This window comes from Myotis yumanensis, unplaced genomic scaffold, assembly GCF_028538775.1.
Source record: "Myotis yumanensis isolate MYYU_CA2020_CCGP unplaced genomic scaffold, mMyoYum1.0.hap1 SCAF_2, whole genome shotgun sequence".
In the NCBI taxonomy this organism is placed as follows: Eukaryota; Metazoa; Chordata; class Mammalia; order Chiroptera; family Vespertilionidae; genus Myotis; species Myotis yumanensis.
Window position 1 is genome coordinate 27789191 of NW_027223753.1, and position 22757 is coordinate 27811947.

Sequence of the window (22757 nt, forward strand, 5' to 3'; positions counted from 1 at the left end):
AATCCTGGGAACATAGGATGAGATCATCTTTAAGGTAACTTCTAAATCTGTCCATCCATATGATAAAGGTACTTCACCTTTCCAAACCTCAGGTTCAAAACCTATAAAACAGGGATCATTGTCAATGACCTATCAGTCTCCTAGGACCATTGGAGATGGAGCTGCAAATCTCTTTACAGATATGAGAGTTTGTGATTTTTCCAAGGTCCTGTTAAAAGATAGGCAGCCAAAGTGACTCTCGGGCTTTCAAGCTCACATACACCCTGTTAACTATGGAGGTTTCACCACAAAGAAAAATGAATATAAGCCCCTGGGCCCTGCCTGTATTTCAATGGTTGACATTGACCAATGAACCAGGAGGTCACAGTTCAATTCCCAGGCAGGGCACATGCCTGGGTTGTGGGCTCGATTCCCAGGGTGGGGCGTGCAGGACACAGCCATTCAATGATTCTCTCTCATCATTGCTGTTGCTCTCTCTCTCTCCCTTCCTCTCTGAAATCAATATATTAAATGAAAATAAGCCTTTGGGAAGCTATAATAAAATACTAGCTACCATGGACTCTAAGTATTTTTCTGATATGAGGTAATACATGGAGTTTTCAAAGCATTTTTTATTAAAAATAACTTTATGTTGTATCTTCTTATTGTCCCCCCCAAAATCCATGCTCATTTTAGAAAAGGTAAAAGATACAGATAGAGGTGACTAGGAATCGAACCCACAACCTTTTGATATATAGGATGACACTCCAACCAACTGAGCCACCCACCCAGGCCTTAAAGATTATTGTTGAAAGTATTACAGATGTCCCCTTTTTCCTCCATCCTACCTCTGCCTCCCCTCAGACCCTCACCACACTATTGTCTGTGTCTAAGGGCTATACATATATGCATATAAATTCTGTGGTTAATCCCTCCCATCCTCCAGCCTTCCCTCTGAGATTTGTCAGTCTGTCAGAAAGAGTCTTTATTATGGAAAAACAATGTTATGGAGGGAAGTTAGACCCTGATTTCTTTCTAATAAAATGACAAAGCAGAATTTTTAAATAATTTACAAAGGGCAGAAATTGCTGAGCAGTGCTGCTACTCCTCCCTGCCAGCTACTCTTCCCTGCCACCCACAGTGCCTGGTGCTGAGAACATCAGTAGGCACCCGTGGGCCCCAGGTCTCAGAGCCTGGATATCTCTCCCATTCCTTCTTTTGGAGCAGGCACAGGAGCTGTGCACCCAGGAGCCGGGTCTGTAAGGAGTCACCCCCTGGGCTGTGGCAGGTTGTCTCTGCTGGGCTCAGGAGAGCAGCGGCCTCTGACCAGCCTCTGCCTGGGCCTCTGTTAGTCAGGTCCTTGTTAGCAGTGGCCCGTGGGCACTGCCAACTCCTGGGGGCTTCCTCTGGAACTAGAGGGGAGGCAGGGATCCCACATGTGGGGGCGTGGGGGTTAGGTATGGCTCACTTCCTGCAAGACAAAGCTCTCATCTTGCCCCTCACTGTGCTGCACACAGGGGGAGTGAGTACACCAAGCTTTCCCCCAGGACGAGTTGCTGGAAGGTGGTGAGTCAGTGAGGTCAGCAGTTCCGGTCCGAGCTGGTAGGAAGACCTCACTCTTCCCACTCTGCTGGGCGTCAGCTCTGTGGGTTCCTCCAGGAGACTCAGTTCTTTAATGTGCCTCCAAATACGCACACGTGCTCATGTAGGAGGAGCAGGAGGAGGAGGAGGAAGATGCTGGGGAAGATGCTTGGAAGGAAAGATGCTCAGGAGGAGGGCGTTACCTAAAGGGCACTGTCCTCAGTCTCAAAGGAGAAACAGTCATATCACCGCTCTCTTCAGCTGTCATAGCCTCCTTCAGCTCCTGGGACAGCTTCTGGAGGCGCTGGATTCCTGACCCCACAGGCTCTTGTTCATTGTCGAATTCACTGGGGGAGCAGAAGGGCTCTGTAAAGGAGGAGTGGGTCCAGAAGGCGGCCTCCCTCCTGGACCTCCACAGTGGGTGGAGCTGCAGTGCAGCTCCCGTTCCCAGGGGCCCGGAGTTGAGTGGGAAGGGCCCGTTCCAGAAAGCCGGGTGCTCCTCTGGCTCAGGCTGTGAGCTGGGGGGTGCTACTACCCTGTGTCTCTCTTCCTGCTCCGGGCTTTGGGTTTCCACCAGCCACTTGGTGCCACTTTGGCAGGACTCCTGGATTCTCTGGAACATGGCACCCAGGGCGTTCTTAGCTGAGTGAGCTGTCGCCTGGAGGCCCTGCTGCTCTGGCTGGGTTTTCCAGGTGTTTCCAGGAGGGGCCCACCCCCAGGTTGAAGCTGCCTGCTCTCAGGGCAGCCTCCTTTGGAACTGTCTGCAGAGGGAGTTCAGGGCTCCGCTGGAGGCCTCCAGATGGCCAGCTGCAGGTGCAGCACATGGTTCTCCTCCAGCTTCTCCTGGTCCTGGAGAGATCTCCTGTGCATAGAGGTGCTCACACCGAGCCACCTAGAGGCCGTCTTCCTGGCCAAAAAGTATGTTCTGTTCACCAGGACCCCAAAGCTCCCACGTCTGCCAGATCTTAAAGATAATTTTTAATGAAAACCTTAGTCCCAAACATATATAGAGTGCTGCTTAAACAGCTCTGTTCTGGCCTGTATTCTTTTATTTTAAAAATTAGCAATGATTGATGCACAAACAAGATTTTAAGGACTCTAAGCACAGGTTGAAAGTGAGAAAAAAGTCAACATTGAAGATGTTTCAAAGTTGTTTACAACTTATTTTTAATATATAAACAAAAAACACATGTATAATCAGAGATATTTTCTAGCTGGCTCAATAATCTTTACCAATGATATGAGCTCATTGCACACAAGCTGGAATGAAAGAAAACTATAATTAAACTAGAGGCCTGGTGCATGAATTCGTGCACCAGTGGGGTCCCTCTGTCTGGCCTGTGAGTTTGAGCTGAAACCAGCTTTCCAACATCCCCTGAGGGGTCCTGGATTGTGAGAGGGCACAGGCCAGGCCAAGGGACCCCCACTGGTGCACGATCAGGGCCAGGGAGAGACGCAAGAGGTTGGCCACCCGGGCTGGGACCACGGGAGGGCTCCAGGGCATGTCTAGCCCGTTTCGCTCAGTCCCTATCCACTAGACCCCAGCAGCAAGCTAACCTACTGGTCGGAGCATCTGTCTCCTGGTGGTCAGTATACATCATAGCAACTGGTCGACCAGTCGACTATCTGCCCCCTGGTGGTCAGTGCATGTCATAGCGAGCCGTTGAGCGGCCTTAGCGTATCATTAGCATATTACGCTTTGATTGGTTGAACGGACAACCAGACACTTAGCATACTAGGCTTTTATTATATAGGATTTTTCTTGGACCACTATTCTACACACTTTCCTTCTGAACTTGTGACCAAGAAATTTTACTCCCAATGAAGAAAAAATATAAATGTTTATTTATTTATTTGTTGTTAATACTCACGTGAGAATATTTTTCCATTGATTTTTTAGAGAGTGGAAGAAGGAGGGAGAGACAGAGAGAGAGAAACATCAATGTGAGTGAGGCAATCAATCGGTTGTCTCCTGCACACGTCCTGACATGGGGCCAGGATTGGGCCTGTAATTCAGGTATGTGCCCTTGACTGGAATTGAAGCTGGGACCCTCCAGTCAGAGGGCCAAAACTCTATCCACTGACTCAATCCGGCTCAGGCTAAATGTTTATTTTTTATTTTAGTCTATACTTGCAACAGCTATATATAGTCTCATTACTTACATTGGAAGTTTATTGTATAAAAGTCTAAATAAGTCAGGCTTGCTATTCAAAGTAATATAATCAGTGGACAAGCAGCATCAACTTCACCTGGAAGCTTGTTGGAAATGCAAATTCCCAGACCCAACTCCAGACCTATCGGATCAGACTCTGTGGGTATATCCCATGAATCTATGTTTTAACAAATTCTTCAGATGACTTTTATGCTCACCATGGTTGTAGAAGCGCTGAGTTAGAGCTAATTTATATTTTTAAAAAACACACAAACAAACTGAATATTATCTACACTAATAAAAGAGAAACATGGTAATTGGCGTACGACCGCTACCCTTTTCATTGGCTAATCAGTGAGTATATGCAAATTAACTGTCAGCCAAAATGGCGGCCGGCAGCCAGGCAGCTGGAAGCGAACATGAGGCTTGCTTGCTGCAGACTCCAACGTTCCCCACCTCACTTTCCGGCCTCTCAGTTGCAACTCTAAGCAACTATATACTATGTTGCAAATAAGAAGCTAAACAAAAGCCCAGAAACTGGCTTTCAGTCAGCCGAACTTTAGCAACATTGTATCGATGTTTTCAGGCGAGGCCTCAGAGCTAAAGCTGGCCCAGAATAAAAAAATAAAAAAAAAGAAAACAAGGAGCGGTTGGAAGCTTCAGTCACTCGCTTCCGGAAAACAGCCCTCAGCCCCTCACCCAGACTGGCCAGGCACCCCAGTGGGGACCCCTACCCTGATCCAGGACACCCTTCAGGGCAAACCAGCCGGCTCCCACCCGTGCACCAGGCCTCTGTTCTATATAGTAAAAGGGTAATATGCCTCTCGGCACCGGGATCAACGTGACAGGGGGCAGCGCCCAAACCCCCTGATCGCCCTGCGGCTCTGTGTGTGACAGGGGGCGGGGCCACAACCTCCCTATCTGCCCTGCTCTGTGCCTGATAGGGGGGAGCTCCCCAATCCCCTGATTGCCCTACGGCTCTGTGTTTGACAGGGTGCAGCGCACCAACCCCCTGATCCGCCCTGCTCTGTGTGTGACAGGGTACGGAGCCCCAACATCCCTGATGGGCCCTGCTCTGTGCGTGACAGTGAGTGGCGCCGCAACCTCCCCATCGACCCTGCCTTGAGTGTGACAGGGGGCGGTGCCCCAACCCCCCAATCGGCCCTACCCTGAGCGTGACTGAGGGTGGCATTGCAACCTCCAGATCCGCCCTGCTCTGTGCATGATGGGGTGGCGCCACAACTCCCCAATCGGCCCTGCTCTGAGCCTGACCAGGGGCTGCACCTAGGGATTGGGCCTGCCCTCTGCCACCCGGGAGCAGGCCTAAGCCAGCAGGTTGTTATCTCCCGAGGGGTCCCAGACTGCGAGAGGGCACAGGCCGGGCTGGGGGAACCCCCCCCCCCGCCACCCCGAGTGCACAAATTTTTGTGCACCGGGCCTCTAGTAGGTTATATATCTGTTGTACATTCTTTGCAGGGTAGAAAAATTGCTAAAATGGTATTAAGCCAAATAAGCAAGAGGCTAATAGTGATAAGATGTAACACAAATGCAAAAAAAATCTCCACAGACAATATAGAAGAAATGTTAGAACAGTTAATTGACCTTGAATAACATTCATTTATCAGTGAAAAGTAGATTATGGCTACTTAATTGAAGAGACTGCTCATATAGAAGTCCATACTAATGAGACACATTACCCTAGAACTACACCTTTTTAAAAAATATTTTAAATGGATTTTTAGAAAGAGAGGAAGAGAGAGGGTAAGAGAGAAATATCGATGTGAAAACAACATCAGTCAGCTGCCTTTGCATACCCCTTACTGGGGATCAAGCCTGCAACATAGGCATGTGCCCTGACCAGGAAACCAACTGTGGCAACCTTCTCGTGCATGGGACGACACTCATACAACTGAGTCATATTGGCCAGGGCAGAACTACACCTTTTAATGGCCATCTGTTTGTGGTGTTGCTTCATCATTAAGAATCCCATTCCTGGACCATCATTAAATATGCAGTTCTAATCTTTGATGACATTAATAGCAATGTTGATAAAGACTTTTGTCCAAAATCCTCAAGAAACTAGATATAACACATTTATTGCATGCACATATACAAATATTTAACTTGATATGAGGTTTTATTGAATGTTTTCCTCAGAAATAAAGATACCAAGTAGTTATGGTATATATCATACTATTTTATTTATCAGTTTACTTACTATCTATAATAATAAAAGCATAATATGCTAATTAGACCAGACGGCCGAATAGCAAAACAATCATCTGGACAACCTTCCGGACGAAGCCGGGGCTACCGCGGTTGCGAGAGCTGAGGCAGCCACCAGGGTTGCGAGGGCCGAGCCCCTCGCACGAATTTCATGCATTGAGCCTCTAATTGTATTGATAAACTGCAAAACTAATTTTGTCCTTTATCCCACCTAGTGTGATTATTCATACATTCACTGTACAAATAGTAATGTTTTTAATTATGGGATGCTGCAAATAGATATATGTACAAATTATCTTTCTGTAATTTTTAAAATTCTGAATTCCAAAATATATTCAAAATTCTACAGCTTTGAATAAGGAGTATGGACTTGTATACCCATAAATGGAATACTATATGGCCATTTAAAAGAACCAGGAGCTCTTGATGTACTGATGAAATAAACATTAAACCCTGGCCGGTTTGGCTCAGTGGATAGAGCGTTGGCCTGCGGACCATCGGGTCCCAGGTTTGATTCCAGTCAAGGGCACATGCCCGGGTTGTGGGCTCAAGCCTTAGTGCAAGGCATGCAGGAAGCAGCCGATTCATGATTCTCTTTTATCATTAATGTTTCTCCCTCTCCCCCTCACCCTTCCTCTCTGAAATCAATCAAAATATGTATTAAAAAAATAAGTAAACATTAAGATATATTGATATGTAGGGGGAAAATAAAATGAGAATCTGTGTATACTATGCTATTATTTGTGGGATGTTTTTAAAGAAAGGGAATAGATAATGTATTTCCTTATTATGCATAGATTATTCTAGAAGGTTAAAAAACTGATAATATTGGTTGTATATGGGGTTAGAAGTTGATGAATGAGGAACAGGAGTGAGGGGAAGAAACAGTTTTTCATTATTTACTTTTGGTATCTTCAATATTGAATCATGTGAAAATTTCTAAAATTTTAAATTATAAATGCCAATAGAAACTTCTCAAATTAAAATACAAAGAGAAAAAAAGAGTGGGAGTGGGAGGGACCAGACCAGAATATCTAAGAACTGACATTCAGCCATCAAACCCACGACCCTTCGGTGCATGGGGGCCAACTCTAACTACTGAACCACATCGGCCAGGGTAGTGTTTTTTAATTCTTAATTAAACTAATAAATAATGTCTTGTTAAAAAAATAATAGCAATTCTAAGGTGAACACCACTTAATTATTTAATTCTTTATTTTTAAAAGAGGATAATTAATTTTAGAAGAATATAGTTCTTTTTAATATTATTTCATTTTTAAAATACGTATAATTGATAGGAGAGAAGAGAAAATTGAATCCTATAAAATGCTTAATTTAAGCCAGAGAAGGCAGAAAGGGGGGGAGATTTTTTAAAAAGAAAGAAACAGCCCGGTTGGCATGGCTCAGTGGTTGAGCATAGACCTATGAACCAGGGGGTCACGGTTCAATTCCCAGTCAAGGCACGTGCTCATGGTGCAGTGTGGTGTGGGCTCAGTCCCCAATATGGCTGCCTGCTGATCAATGATTCTCTCTCATCATTGATGTGTCTATCTCTCTCCCTCTCCTTTCCTCTCTGAAAATCAATAAAAATATATTTTAAAAAGAAAGAAAGAAAAAAGTGTGATACACACACACACACACACACACAAAAGAATATTCAGCCATTAAAAAAAGAAAAAAGGAAATCCAGTCACTTGCAACAACATGGATGAACCTTAAGGACATTGTGCTAAATGAAATAAGTCAGAAAAAGATAAATATGTATGACCTCATTTAATATGTGGAAACTCATAGAAACAAAGTAGATTGGTAGCTGGCAGGAGCTGAAGTGTAGGGGAACTGAGGAGATGTTGGTCAAAGGGTACAAATTTTCAGTTATAAGATGATTAAGTTCTGGGGATCCAATGTACAACATGGTGACTATAGTTAACAATACTGTATTGTACACTTGAAATGTCCTAATGGATTAAATCTTAAATGTTCTCAACCACACACACAAAAATAAAGGTAACTGTGTGAAGTAATAGATGTGTTAACTAACCTTATTGTGGTAGTCATTTGCAATCCATACATATTAAATCACACTGTACACCTTAAACTTACACAATGTTAAGTCTATTATGGAAATAAAATAAATAATCTAAGTTTTCACCTTGGAAAACAAGAAAAAGAAGAGCAATATAAACCTAAAACTAGCAGGGGGAAAAAATAAACAGAAATCAATGAAATTTAAAATAAGAAAAAAAATAAAACCAATGAAAGCAAAGGCTGCTTCTTTGAAAAGATCATTAAATTTTATAAACCTCTATCCAGCTTGCCAAGAAAAGAAAGAGAGAAGAAATAAATGACTAGTACTGTAAATGAAAGAGAGGCCATCATTACTGAGCCCATGGTCATTGAAAGGATAATAAAGGAAAATTATGAACAACTGTATGCTCATAGATTTGATATCTTAGATAGTAAAATGGACAAATTCCTTGAAAAACACAACCTACTAAAACTCACACATGTAGAAATAAATAATCTGATTCGGCCTATCTATGTTAAAGCAATAGATTCAATTATCTTTCGAACAGAAAGCACTTGGCCCAGATGAGTTCACTAGTGACTTATCAAATATTTAAGGTAAAAAAATAATACCAATTCTCTACAATCCCTTCCAGAAAATAGAAGCAGAGAGAACACCTCAAGTCATCCAGTGAGGCCAGCATTACTGTAATACCAAAATCAGGTAAACATAATACAAGAAAGAAAAACTACAGACCAATATCACTCATGAAGATAAATGCAAAAATCTTCAACAAAATATTAGATAATTGGCCCAGGCTGGTGTAACTCTGTTGGGTGTCGTCCAGTGCACCAAAAAGTTGCTGGTTCAATTCCTGGTCAGGGCACATGCCCAGGTTGCGGGCTCGATCCCCAGTAGGAGGCATGCAGGAGGCAGCGAATTGGTGTTCCACTCTCACATCTATGTTTCTCTCTCCTCCTTTTCCTCTCTCTTTAAAAATCAATAAAAACATTTTTAATTTAAAAATATTTATTAGCTAATTGGATCCAACAAAATATAAAAATAATTATACACCATGACCAAATGGGATTTATTTCAGGTATGGAATGCTGGTTCAGGCACTTGAAAATAAATGTAGTCCATCACATCCACAGGCTAAAGAGGAATGAGCATATAATTTATATCGGTAGATGCAAGAAAATAATTTGACCAAATCCAATACCTATTCATGTTAAAAAAAAAAAAAAAAAAAACTCTCAGCAAACTAGGACTAGATCAGACTGACTCAGCTTTATAAAGAACATCTACATGCCCTTGCTGGTTTATCTCAGTGGTTAGAGTGTCAGCCCACAGACCAAAGGGTTGCAGGTTTGATTCTCAGTTAAGGGCACATACCTTGGTTGCAGGTTCTATCCCTGGCCCTGGTCTGGGCATGAGCTGACCAGTCGATGAGTCTCATGTCAATATTTCTCTCTCTCTCTCTCTCTCTCCCTCCCCCCCCCACCCCCCCCCCACCCCCCCCCCCCCCCGCTTCCCTCCCTTCTACTCTCTCTAAAAAATCAATGGAAAAAATATCCTCGGGTTAGGATTAAAAAAAAAAAAAAAAAAAAAAAAGAACATCCACAATGAACCTGTAGCTACCATCATACTTAATGGGGAAAAACTAGGTGCTTTCCCCTGAAAATCATGTATGAGACAAGAATGTCCCTTCTTACCAAACCCATTCAACATCATACTAGATGTAATGCAATAAGACAAGAAAGGAAATAAAAGTTACACAGATTAGAAAGGAAGAAATAAAACTGTCTTTGCTTGCAAATGACATGATTGTCTATGTAGAAAACCTCAAAGATTCAACAGTAAACTGGAACTAAGAAGTGATTATACCAAGGATACAAGGTTAAGATACAAAAGTCTATTGCTTTCCTGTATGTCAGCAATGAACAACTGTGGCTCAGTGGTTGAACATCGACTTGTGAACCAGGAGGTCATGGTTTGATTCCTGGTCAGGGCACAGGCCCGGGTTGTGGGCTTGGTCCCTAGTAAGGGGTGTACAGGAGACAGCCGATCAATGGTTCTCTCTCATCATTGATGTTTCTATCTCTTCCTTTCCCTTTGTTCCTGAAATCAATTAAAATATATATATTTTTCATTTAAAAAATGCTTTAAAAACAAACAAAACAAAAACACACACAAGCCCTGGCCAGTGGGCTTAGTTGGTTGAGTGTCATCCCATGCATTGAAAGGTCTCTGGTTCGATTCCCAGTCAGGGCACATACCCAGGTCAATCCCTGGTTGAGAGGCAACCATCAATGTTTCTCTCTCTCTCTCTCTCTCTCTCTCTCTCTCTCTCTCTCTCTCCCTCTCTCTCCCCTCCCTCCCTCTCTCCCTCTCTCCCTCTCCCTCTCCCTCTCCTTTTCCCTCTTCCTTTCTCTTTCTAAAGTCAATAACATTTTTAAAACCCACACAATACCATTTTTAAAACCCACACATTACAAAGCACCCCCCAAAACGTACTTAAGAGTAAATCTAGCCGAACCGGTTTGGCTCAGTGGATGGAGCGTCGGCCTGCGGACTCAGGGGTCCCGGGTTCGATTCCGGTCAAGGGCATGTACCTTGGTTGTGGGCACATCCCCACTGGGGGGCGTGCAGGAGGCAGCTGATCGATCTCTCTCATCGATGTTTCTGGCTCTCTATCCCTCTCCCTTCTTCTCTGTAAAAAATCAATAAAATATCTTTAAAAAAAAAAAAAAGAGTAAATCTAACAAAATATATACAATATCTATATGAGGAAAACTATAAAACTTTGATGAAAGAAATCAAAGATCTAAATAGGTAATTTCATATCCATGGAGAGGAAGTCTCAATATTATTTTTATGTCAGTTCTTCCCAACTTAATCTATAGATTCAATACTATCTAAACCAAAATCCCAGCAAGTTATTTTGTGTATATTGATAAACTATTTCTTAAGTTTATATAGAAAAGCATAAGACCTAGAATAACCAACACAGTATTAAGGAAGAACAAAGTTGGAGACTAACACTACCCAACTTTAAGACTTAACTGTAAAGCTGTAGTAATCAAGACAGTGTGATATTGGCAAAATAACAGACAAATAGGTAAGTGGGACAGAATAGAGAGCTTAGAAATAGACCCACACAAATATAGTCAACTGACTTTTGACAAAGGAGTAAAGAATAGTCTTTTCAACAATTGGTACTGGAAAAACTGGACACATATATGCAAAAAATGAATACAGATATTGACCTTACACCTTCCATAAAAATAAACTCAGAATGGATCATAGACATAAAATAAAATGCAAAACTATAAAACTTACAGAAGATAACAGAAATTCTAGGTGACCTTGAGTTTGACAATAACGTTTTAGATACAATAATACCAAAAACACAATCCATGAAAGAAAAATATTGGTAAGTAGGCTTCATTAAAATGAAAAACTTCTGCTCAGTGAAAAACACTGTTAAGAAACTGAAAAGATAAGCCACAGACTGGGAGAAAATACTGTAAAACACTATCTGATAAAGGACATATATCACAAATATACAATTAACACTTAAAACTTAACAATAAGAAAACAAACAACTGCATTTTAAAATTGGCCAAAGACTTAAACAGATGCCTCACCAAAGAAGATAAGTGGCAAACAAGCATATGAAAAGATGCTCAGCATATGTCATTAGGGAAAAGAAATGAAACAAAAGTGATATACCACTACATACCTATTAGAAAGACTAATCAAAACCCAGACAACACCAAACATCAGTGAGGATGTGGAACAACAGGAAGTCTCATTGGGAATGCAAAGTTGGAGCCAGTTTGGAAGTTGGTTTGTCAGTTGTTTACAAAGCTAAACATAGTCTTACCATATGATCCAGCAATTGTGCTCCAAGGTATTTACCAAAATGACTTGAAAATCTATGTCCACACAAAAACTTGCACAGTAATGTTTACAGCAGTTTTATTTGTAATTGCCAAAGACTAGAAGCAACCAAGGTGTCCTTCAAAAAGTGAATGGATAAACTAACTGATACATCCATACAATGGAATATTATCTATATATATAAAAGGCTAATATGCAAAGTGTCCCCTCGGGAGTTTGACCGGGAGACCGGGAGTTCAGTCACTCTCTATGACGTGAACTGACCACCAGGGGGCGGCGTGGAATGAAGGAAGGCCCCAGCCAGCAGCTGGCCAGGCCTAAGGACCCTTCCATGCACGAATTCGTGCACCGGGCCTCTAGTTTACCAATAAAAGGAAATGAGTTATCAAGCCACAAAAAGATGTGGAGGGATCTTAAATGTATATTGCTTGGTGAAGGAAGCTAGTCTGAAAATGTTACATACTATAATTCCAAGTACATGGCATTGTACTTGGAAAAACTATAGAGACAGTAAAAAGATCAGTAGTCACAGGAAGAATAAGGAAAAATGAATAGGTAGGTGTAGCATAGGAGATTTTTAGAGCAATGAATCTATTCTGTATGATACAGTAATGGAGGATCTATGAAACTGTGCATTTGTCAAAAACCATAGACCTGTACAACCACAGTGGACCCTAATGTAAACTACGGACTTTAATTAATAACGTAAGAATATTGGTTCATCCAATGTACCACACTAATGTAAAATGTTAATAATAGGGGAAACTGCAAGTGGGGAAATGGGGTATATGGTAACTCTGTACTATGCTCAATTTTATTAATTTTAAAAATTGTTTTTAGAGCTGACAGAAGCAAAAAGGTAATCTCTCCCATAATCCTGACACCCAAAGATAACTACCACTCAGACATTCGTATAAATATTCTATTCATTTTCTATTCATATGTATGTACACACATACACTATACACACACTGCTACTTATCTTTTTTTATATAAAAGTTGAATAGACTATTACCTATTCACAAATTGTTTCTAATTCCCACAACAACCCTAAAAGGTTATTGTTTCCATTTTATAGATGAAGTAACTGAGCTGGTAAATGGCTGAACTAGGTTCAATTTCCGATGTATTTTATTCCAAAGCCTATATATTTTTACCACTATACCTCTTTGTAAAACGTAACACCTACTTTTTGTTCCGTCTTTATTTAACACTACCCCTTTACAAGATATACCAATCTTCCATACACCAGACTGCCTTCATGCAGTGAGTTTCACTTCTGATGGTGTCCATGCCCTTCCTGTGGAGTATTCCTTAACTCTGTGCCCTCGTACTGAATAGGAAGTGGTAGCCCAGCTTCGTTTTGCTCCAGGGAGGCAAACAATGGGACTGGCATACATTTTTGGCAAAAATAGTGCTTTCTGTCTTCTGTATAAGCAGCTCAAAATTCAGGTGTTTATGAAAATTATTTGAGACCTAAAGAGCCTGAGGAAAAGGAGGGCGAAGGGTAGAGGCAGATGAAAGGGTAAAGAGAAGTGAATACATGTGGGTGCCTCGAGGGGAAAGCAGCTCCAGGGTTGGGTTCAGTGGAGACAGAGCTTGATTGTCCAGAAGGGGTGTCGCATTCAGTGAATTGATAGCAGCCAGTTCAACCAGTACCTGTGGTGATCAGTGGGCCATTCAGAGAAACTTTAAAGAAAACCCTATCCCTGCCCCTTCTCTCGGTACCTATAGGAGACACTTTGAGGCTCCGAACAATCCTGGAAGCAATACAGAAGCACATCCATTCCTCCTCCCTCATCTTCAAACTGGCCCAAGATGCATTCAAGATTGCTACCCCCACCGACAGCAGTACTGACAGCACCCTGCTCAACGTGGCCCTGGAGCTGGGGTTACAGGTATGGAGAGTGGGCCTTCCCGGCGTTAGTCTGTTCATCGACCGAGGGACCATTAACAGAGGATAAGATCTTAGGGGGACTGGGCATAGGCCAAATCTGGTTCTTTCTGTGTCCCCTGAACACAACTTCTAGCCTAGGCACAAGGTAAGAACTCTATAAATCGGGCTCCATTTTTGAAGTTAAGTCCAGAAGCAACATAGCTTTAGGATCCACGGGGTCCGGGTCTTCTTCCCAACGCACTCCCATTCCTCCAAGTCAAGCAAGGTGTGGTAAATAAGCACCTTATTTGTTAGAGGTCATCAGTGAAGCCTTTATCTGTTTCGTAGGAGGTGGGGCTGAAATTAAACCTGTCTGTACTTATCAAGGGAACGATGACTGTTTAAAGCACTAATAAATACTTGTTGCATAAAGAAATGGCAAATAGGGAGAGAAAGTTCATATGCTTAACTCACTGGAAATGTCTCTTTTTGCCCAGGTGATGAGAATGACCTTATCAACCCTTAACTGGAGGCGCCGGGAGATGGTGCGGTGGTTGGTGACCTGTGCTACAGAAGTGGGTGAGTCTTCCACCTCCCTCTACCCCCAGGGTAAAGGAGTTCCTGGGCCCTACTCTTGGGACAGGACAACAAATCATTAGAGCCCTCCTATTCCTGTTACTGATGACCTAAGAAAGGATGGGGCCACTGGTAGCCCCAGCTGGCCCAGGCTCTGCCTCTCTGCTTGGACTATATCCTGATGTCAGCAGCACTTTGTCCCTCTGATCAGAGACATCTGAGAGAATGAATTGCCAACCGCCAGTACTCAAGTGCACCCTTGCGAGATAGTTGACCCGGTGGTTTGGACCCAGTCCCTATCCATACTTCTGAGAAATCCCAAAACAACTTGGAGGCTCAGGACCCCATCTAGAGCCCAAAGCCCCAGCATAAGACTCTACCCTGAGAGGCCCCACTTCAGCTAGAACCCCCAGGCAGATCTGGGGCTCTGCCGCTCCGTCCTTGTGATGGGCTAAGAGCACCTGCTGAGACCTTCAGTCCTCTGACCAGGGGAAGGAAGGAATGGAACAGGGTCTGGCCATCCGGGATGCTCCCCTTGCCCTGGTTTGCCTCAGATCGTCTCCAGGCTGCTGAGGAGAAGGGAAAACTCATCTCTGCAGGCAAGTTCTGACCCCAAATGGTAATCTGGGCAGACGTGGATCGGGACCCGGATGGCCACAGCTGAGCTCAGGCTCTCCCCGACAGGTGTGCGGGCCCTGGTGAGCATCTTGCAGAGCTGGTACACACTCTTCACCCCCACCGAGGCTACTAGCATTGTGGCTGCCACCGCCGTATCCCACACCACTATCCTGCGCCTCAGTCTTGACTATCCACAGCGGGAGGAGCTGGCTAGCTGTGCTCGAACACTGGCCCTGCAGTGTGCTATGAAGGATCCACAGAGCTGTGCCCTATCAGCCCTTACACTCTGTGAGAAAGACCACATCGCCTTCGAGGCAGCCTACCAGATCGCCATTGATGCTGCCGCTGGTGGCATGACCCATTCACAGCTGTTCACCATCGCCCGCTACATGGAGCTCCGTGGCTACCCGCTACGTGCCTTCAAGCTGGCCTCACTGGCCATGAGCCATCTCAACTTAGCCTACAACCAGGACACCCATCCAGCTATCAATGATGTGCTCTGGGCATGTGCCCTCAGCCACTCTCTGGGCAAGAATGAGCTGGCGGCCCTCATTCCCCTGGTGGTGAAGAGCGTGCACTGTGCCACAGTGCTCTCAGACATCCTACGGCGCTGCACGGTGACTGCACCTGGCCTGGCTGGCATCCCAGGTCGCCGCAGCTCTGGAAAGCTCATGTCCACTGACAAAGCTCCACTGCGCCAGCTGCTGGATGCCACCATCAATGCCTATATCAACACTACGCACTCACGCCTGACACACATCAGCCCTCGTCACTATGGAGAGTTTATTGAGTTTCTGAGCAAGGCTCGGGAGACCTTCCTGCTGCCGCAGGATGGCCACCTGCAGTTTGCCCAATTCATCGACAACCTCAAACAAATCTACAAAGGCAAGAAGAAGCTGATGCTGCTGGTGCGAGAGCGCTTTGGCTGAGAAAGCAGACAGCCCACTGCCGGGGCAGCCTGGGCTCCCAGGTACCATAAGGTCAGGCCAAGGGCACTGAAACATTTGTCCACCCTGAGAGGACCCTAAGCACCTGTGGCTGAACCAAAGGACCACAGGGCTAAGCATGGGGAGAGTCCAACCCTGGCCTGAACCTGCCTTGGCAAGGTTCTCAGTATAGCCCACTGTTCCTGGAGGAGCTGGGCCCTGCAGATCGATCAGAAACTCTACAACATGCCACCTCACGCCCCTATATCCTGCGTGTGTCCTGGGCATTGGCCCTCTCTCCCTTGGCAAACACAGAACACTGTTCCATCTCAGGGATTGCTTAACCAGAGAAACAGAAGCATGTATGGTACTGTAAATATTATAGTATATGTGTTGCCAATTACATTGTAAAGTTGTAACTATTTATAATTCTGGTTCTAATTTCATGGGTACTTGAAATAGCTGTGGGTGGGAAGGTAGACTTGTTTTCTGAGGAGACTCACACCATTTCTCAGGTTTCCGTTGCAGAGTATATACTGTTGGCAGTGGAAGAGTGCAAGTGGCAGGGAGAAAAATGCCAGTTAGAATAAATCCCAAGTCTAGTCTATGCAGAAACTGCAGCCTACAGAAGGGGTAGCTGTAGCCACATGGTGAGTAAGGGGCTGGGCCAGGACTGAACTTAGACTTTGCTGCACGAAGCCATGAGGACACTGGAGCTCATGCTCCTGCCTCACACAGCCTCCAGGAGCCTGCAAGCTCCTGAGAAACATGATCAGGGAGCAGGTGGAGGTCTGGGAGGCCACTGAGCTCATACTATTCATCTGCTCTGGTCACCATTGTTAGTGTCTAGTTTCATCTCTCATTATGTATGTATGTGTGTGTGTGTGTGTGTGTATCCGTATGGCTAAGTACATGTGTCTGTATGCAGATATATATCTGTGCATACCTGTATTGCACATATGTGTATCTGTGTGAATACATGTCTGTGTGCTGGACTATGGGTTTCTCTGTGAGGGTATACACATTTGTGAACATGTAGGAATACTTATCTGTGTGTGTGTTCATGTTGATACATGTTTAGTGTGTATCTGGGCACACATGAGTTCATGTGCATAAACATGTTTGTGTGTGTGCTTGCGCTCCATTGATGCATCTTTACATGTGTAATTGTGTATATTTCAACATGTAGGTATGTATGTGAATTTATATTTGAGCATCTGCATGGATGTGGCTCTTCTCTTTTTGCCAGATGTCTTCCCAATTCCTCTTAGTCTCTCTCACCAGCTAAACATTTTCCCCACGTCTGTGCCTCCTTTATTCTCTCACCAAACAAGCTTCTAATCACTAGTCTATCTTAAAAGTGGCTTCTTCAGCTCCAGTTCTCTCCTCACCCTGCACTTGCTTTCTCCCTCTGCCTCTCTACCTCAAGCTTCCTCTGCCTGCTTTGGTCACAGTCCCATTGGTTACTGATTTGGAGGCTGGGGCTGGGATGCATTTGGCCTTTCCCTTTCTGACTAGTTTCTAGCCCTAGTGGGCAACCCCTGTGTTAGCCCTTGCTGACCTCCACAATGTATGACATTCCTGCTACCTTCCTGCCCCTATGCTCAGCCTGAAATTAGGAGGTAGCAAGGGCATTCCGAAGAGTCATTTGGATGCCAGTGTCTTGGTGTTTACTATTTTATGTTTTAGTTCCTGAGTAGGGGATGGGGTGTGATAGGAAGGGTGATATAGCTAGAGTGTGAACTAAGGACCTGTCTGCTCTATTTTCCTTTCTTTGACAAACTGTTTGTTTCGCCTTCTTTCCCCCCTCCACACTAACCAGTAAGTTGTATTTGCTATTTGTGGCTAATGAAGTCTTACTGTTCAGCCATGGGCCCTACAACCTCTCAGCCCAACAGGTTGGTTTAAAAAAAAAAAAAAAGCCACTCCCATTTCTGTATCACGATTGCCATTTTTTAGCAAGTATGTGAACTCAGTGCTTTTCTATAAATAAATCATGGATCACAGAAAAGATTTTTGTAAAATCAGAAATTGTGTTTTCTCAATAAATGGGGCTCTTCTCTCTCTTCTGCATTGCCCTGGCTGGGACAGGGAGCTGGCTGGGCCTCTAGCACAGTGGATTTCTAGTGGTGTAAGATGTGGAGGACAAACAAATTGCCTGCCACACCAAACCCCACTCCAGAGCTCACAAACAGCATAGAGCCTTGTCCCAGGAAATAGGTAGCATCATAATGGGCAGAAACACCAAGATCCTGAGAAAACTGGAGGGTATGCTCAGGAAAGAATGCAGAGCAACCCTGAGCAACACAGGGACTTTTGTCTTCAGAGGCCCTCACCTCAGTGACGCAAGTCTAACTCTAACCCTGAGCAACCTAGCTCTAAGTCTTTATGTCCTCCCATCTTTTGGTATCAGAGCTGAAGGCTTCTCACCTCTTCCCTGCTTACCTAGACTCCACCTTCCTTGATAGGCCTCTCTGAAGTATTCCAGCCATTCCTGTGCCCCTCTCTGATCTATACGCCCCTTCCCCACAATTTGACCTCATAAGCTGTGGGAACCCTATTTCTCTGCAAGTGTCATAGCTCCTGCTGTTAGGAAACTCTACCCAAACCCATGTAGTTCTGGGGCTTGGAGATCTGAAGTCAAGATGGTGGGGAGAGCCCTAACATTAAGTCCTACAGTGCACACCCTGATATCTGAGTTCCCATGACTTTGGGAGAGGATGCAGACGGAGGCCCCGGGGAAGGAGCAGACACTGAGAAGGAACTGAAGGTAAGGGCACAGATCTTTCACAAACAAAACCACATGTTAGACTCCAACTCTGGGACTTTTATTCTCCTGGAAACAATCTTCTGTGTTGGTAGTACTTGAGGAGGAAAACTGTATGCTCAGTTCTGTCGAAGTGCACGCGAGTATTTGTGCACGGCATCCACAAAGGCCCCCACATGCTCTGGGTCCATGTCAGGGTAAAGTCCATGGCCCAGGTTGGCAATGTAGCGCTGTGGCCCAAAGTCATCCAGCATCTGCTGCACCAGCCGCCCGATCTCCTCCTGGGGGACCAACAGGGCATTAGCTACAGGGAGGGCCAGCAAGCCTCTGTCCTCCCTATACATAATAGAGTCACACATATATGTAGGCAATTCTACTCAGTGTTACTCGTTCAGTCATTAATTCAAAAAAATTTATTGGATGGGCCAAGCACTAAAAAAACACAAATAAACACAACAGTGAAAAGAAATTCCTGCCTTCCTGGAGTTCACATGGTGTGTATGGGGTAGAGGGGAGAGACAGACATAAAAATACAATAATACAACCATCTCTACAGCCATGGGAATGCACGGAGACAAACTCACAGACATACACAAGGACTCTGGTTGTTACCTCAGGTGCATACAGGGCACAGGGGTCCAGATTGCCCTGCAAGGTCACGTTCTTCCCCACACGTTCCCTGGAAGCAGAGTTGGTGCTATGTTCTGGTGACTACACATACGGCAGCTGCACCCCCTCTACCTCACCCTCCGTTACTTACCGGGCTTTCTGTGGGGCCACTGTCCAGTCAAGCCCAACCACCTCATAGCCAGCCTGAGCCAGTTCCTCCAGAGCAAAATGTCCATCCTTAGCAAAGACAATCTGAGGGAACAAAAGGACAGATTTCTGAGCCTACAGGGGCCTTGCTTTGCCCACTAACCTACCTCAGCTGTACCTCGGCTGCCCTCCAGTGGCCACTTCATTCCATACAGGACTTATTCTGAAAGTCCCAGTCCCACCTTCACTCAATTCCCTTTCTTACCATGGGCACTGGTGCCAGGCCTGCCTCCTGCAGCATGGCCTTCACTCGCTTGGCCACATCACGGATGTAGGGCAGTGCAAACTTATTGAAGAGCTGTGGGCCAAGATGCCCTGCGTGGGACTCAAAGAGCTGCAATGCCTAGAGTTAGGTGGTGGTGAAGAGAAATACTTAACACACAAAAAGGAAATATTTCAGGCCCCACACACAGAATGGAACTCAATTTTCCCCAAGTGACTTCAACCCCTGATACTGCCTAAAAACCCAGTTCCAGTCAAAAAGTTTTGTCTTTTCCTCCAGATCCCAGTGCTAGCTGTGGTCTTTGAACACATAAAACATTAAGCCCTCCCCCAACCCCCACCCCTCCTGCCCCCGCCAGTGTTGGATGGACTTAGCTGCTCCAGCCACATCACTGCAAGCTAAGCTGCTTTCATGCCTGGCATTAAGACACCTACCCTCCCTCAGGTGCAGGGGACTATGTTGCTTCTGGTCCTTATGGACTAAACCTCAGCCTATTTGTCTCTCCCTCAGGACTCACCTGGGCACCAGCAACCACTTGTCCCACCAGATATGGTACCAAAGCATCAGTGAGGATGCGAAGCAGCTGGTGACTGGCCTTCGGTCTCTGGTAAAGCCAGCGTTTGGCCTGAGCCATGGTGCTTGAGCTGCCGCCTTCAATCATGTATGTCATCAGAGTCCACTGCAAAGGATACAAGGAGAATGCAAAGGTGTAGAAGTCTGCCTGCCGCTTCCTTCCCTTGCCTATCCCAGACCTTCCGGAGTGACTGCCCCAGGCCCAAATGCCTGCCCTGTTCCACATTACCGGGGCACCAGCAAAGCCAATCAGGGGCACACGCCCAGCCAGCCGTTGTCGAGTGAGGGTGATGGCCTGGAACACGTAGGCCAGCTCAGAGACCACTGCTGCTGGGTCCCGGAGGCGCTCTAAGTCCCGCTCTTCTCTTAATGGTTCTGGGAAACTGGGACCTTTGCCAGGCACCATGGTCACCTCCATGCCCAGTGCCTGGAAGGGGAGAAAACACCTGTGTTTCCAACCTGTAACTCCAGGAGGAAAGGCTCTGTTCAGCTCATGCCAGGAAAGAGGAAGGGAGAATAAGGCTCAGCCAAACTCCATCTCTTCCAGCCCAACTCTTCCCCACTGTCCAGTGAGGATAAGGGTCCATATTCCAGAGTCAGGTTTGAGCATGTACCTGAGGTACGACAAGGATGTCGGAGAAGATGATGGCAGCATCCAGAGGGAAGCGACGCAGTGGCTATAGGGAACAGGAGACAGGTTGCTAAGTGGTGAGCTGAGGGCAGAAGTCCCTCCCTCTTCTGTGGGCCCCTCACCTGCAGCGTCAGTTCGCAGCAGGCCTCTGGGGATCGACAGGTGCTGAAAAAGTCCTGCGCAGCCCGAGTTTCCCTGAACTCTAGACAGGAGAGGGAGGGCAGGGCTCAGCCTGGAGGAACCTCAAGAGCCCTCCCCTGCACCTCAAAAGCTTTTTTTTAATGTATTTTATTGACTTTTTACAGAGAGGAAGGGAGAGGGATAGAGAGAAACATTGATGAGAGAGAAACATCGATCAGCTGCCTCCTGCACATCTCCTACTGGGGATGTGCCAGCAATCAAGGTACATGCCCTTGATTGGAATCAAACCTAGGACCTTCCAGTCCGAAAGCCGACGCTCTATCCACTGAGCCAAACCAGTTAGGGCTCAAAAGCTTTTTGCTCTCCAGAGTTTTACCCAAACTCAAGCCCTGCCCCTGACCTGGTAAGTAGCGGCCTGCCTGCCGCATGCACCAGACCGGAGTGTAGTCTGTGTCTTCCCCCCAGGCCGCTCGCAGGAACGTGTCATTCTTCAGCTCCGGAAAGCCCTGGGGCCTGGAGTGGGGCGGGAAGGGGAGCAGGTGTCAGTAAGCTCGGCTGAAGGGTGGGGAAGGCGCCGGTCCTTCAGGCGGATTCATTCCAGCGCCGTTATCTGCTTGCCCCAGACCGGCTCCCGAGCCGTGGCTCCGGCCATCTGCCTCCTCTCTGCCTATCAGGTGGAGCACAGGACGGCAGGCCCGCGCTGGGGCCTCTACCCCACCCACATCCCAGCTCCCCGAGCTCAAAGCCACTGGGAAGACGGGCGGGGGAGAGGGGACAGAAAGGAGAGGCTGAGGGTCTCTGGACCAGAAACCACGGGAACAGGGAGTGTACGTGGGCGGGTTCCGCATCTGGGCGCTGACGGTCCGGAAATGGGGATCCTAGTTGAAGATTAGAAGGTCCTGGGAGCATCCCCTACGAAGGTCTGGGGGCGCAGTCCCGCGAGGCGGGCCCTGGGACGGTCTCGGGAATCCAAGGTTGGAGGACCTTCGGGTTCCCGGGCCCTGGGGTTCGGGCTGGGACTCTCCAGGGGAACGAGGCACACGGACAGATTCCTCCGCTACAAGTTAGAAGCCTCGCTGGCCACGCCGATCGCGGTGCGGAGAACTCACCCGAACCCGTTCGCCTCCATGATAAGATGTCAGTAACTGCGAGCCAGTCCCACTTGAACCAAGTCTGAGCCGGCCCCGCCCCTTCCTGGACTGAGCCAAGGCGGTGGCCATGTTGGTAGTCACATGATCAGACTCCAGCTGTGGGGAGGGCCCCTGACCTCACTTCACCGTAAAGTCTGGTGTAGCGACGCAGCAACAAATACCTCGCCCCACCCCACCCCCACCCCACCCCCAGAGTCTAAACTACACCTTCCCTTGGCTTGGGGCATTTCCCTCCTCTGAAGGCCTAGGAATCCCCAAGACTCAACCTAAATCTCACTTTCACTCCCACTGTCCATGATCCTAACAATCTTACCATGGATTATGGAACCAAGCTGTACAGGAAACGTAAATCATTATTTATGTTACTAAGAGTCTATAACTGGCCAAAACCGGTTTGGCTCAGTGGATAGAGCGTCGGCCTGCGGACTGAAAGGTCCCAGGTTCGATTCTGGTCAAGGGCATGTACCTGGGTTGCAGGCACATCCCCCGTGCGAGATGTGCAGGAGGCAGCTGGTCAATGTTTCTCTCCCATCGATGTTTCTAACTATCTATCTCTCTCCCTTCCTCTCTGTAAAAAATCAATAAAATATATTTTTTAAAAAAGTC

General features: G+C 46.1%; 2 protein-coding genes and 1 pseudogene across 3 annotated transcripts in view; 1 reads left to right on the forward strand and 2 right to left on the reverse strand.

Moving 5' to 3' along the window:
* Positions 1-17845, forward strand: part of ZSWIM5 (zinc finger SWIM-type containing 5) — a 109066-nt gene extending 91221 nt beyond the window's left edge. The window contains exons 12-14 of the mRNA XM_070404883.1: positions 13588-13751; positions 14227-14308; positions 14990-17845. Coding sequence (XP_070260984.1) covers positions 13588-13751; positions 14227-14308; positions 14990-15852 — 1109 coding nt within the window. The 3' untranslated portion in view covers positions 15853-17845. The remainder of the gene's footprint in view (positions 1-13587; positions 13752-14226; positions 14309-14989) is intronic.
* Positions 1760-5703, reverse strand: LOC139004374 (protein PIMREG pseudogene; annotated as a pseudogene).
* An 810-nt stretch (positions 17846-18655) lies between the features above and the next one.
* UROD (uroporphyrinogen decarboxylase) lies at positions 18656-22215 on the reverse strand. 2 transcript variants are annotated; one of them, XM_070404884.1, is made up of 10 exons: positions 22110-22215; positions 21401-21513; positions 20982-21061; positions 20843-20905; positions 20458-20655; positions 20173-20334; positions 19638-19775; positions 19377-19477; positions 19229-19295; positions 18656-18897 (listed from the first exon to the last, which is right to left on the reverse strand). In XM_070404884.1, the coding sequence occupies exons 1-10, from the start codon at positions 22127-22129 to the stop codon at positions 18736-18738; spliced, it is 1104 nt and encodes a 367-aa protein (XP_070260985.1). In that variant the 5' UTR covers positions 22130-22215; the 3' UTR covers positions 18656-18735. The 2 variants fall into 2 exon arrangements, with proteins under 2 accessions (XP_070260985.1, XP_070260986.1); XM_070404885.1 differs by lacking the exon at positions 20843-20905.
* Positions 22216-22757: the final 542 nt, after the last annotated feature.

Coding starts and splice junctions, on each gene's coding strand:
- UROD (XM_070404884.1), bottom strand. CDS start 22,129: ATGGAGGCGAACGGGTTCGG. Junction 21,062..21,400: donor GGCAGGCCGCTACTTACCAG/GTCAGGGGCAGG, acceptor TCTCCTGTCTAG/AGTTCAGGGAAACTCGGGCT. Junction 20,906..20,981: donor GCTGCGAACTGACGCTGCAG/GTGAGGGGCCCA, acceptor TGTTCCCTATAG/CCACTGCGTCGCTTCCCTCT.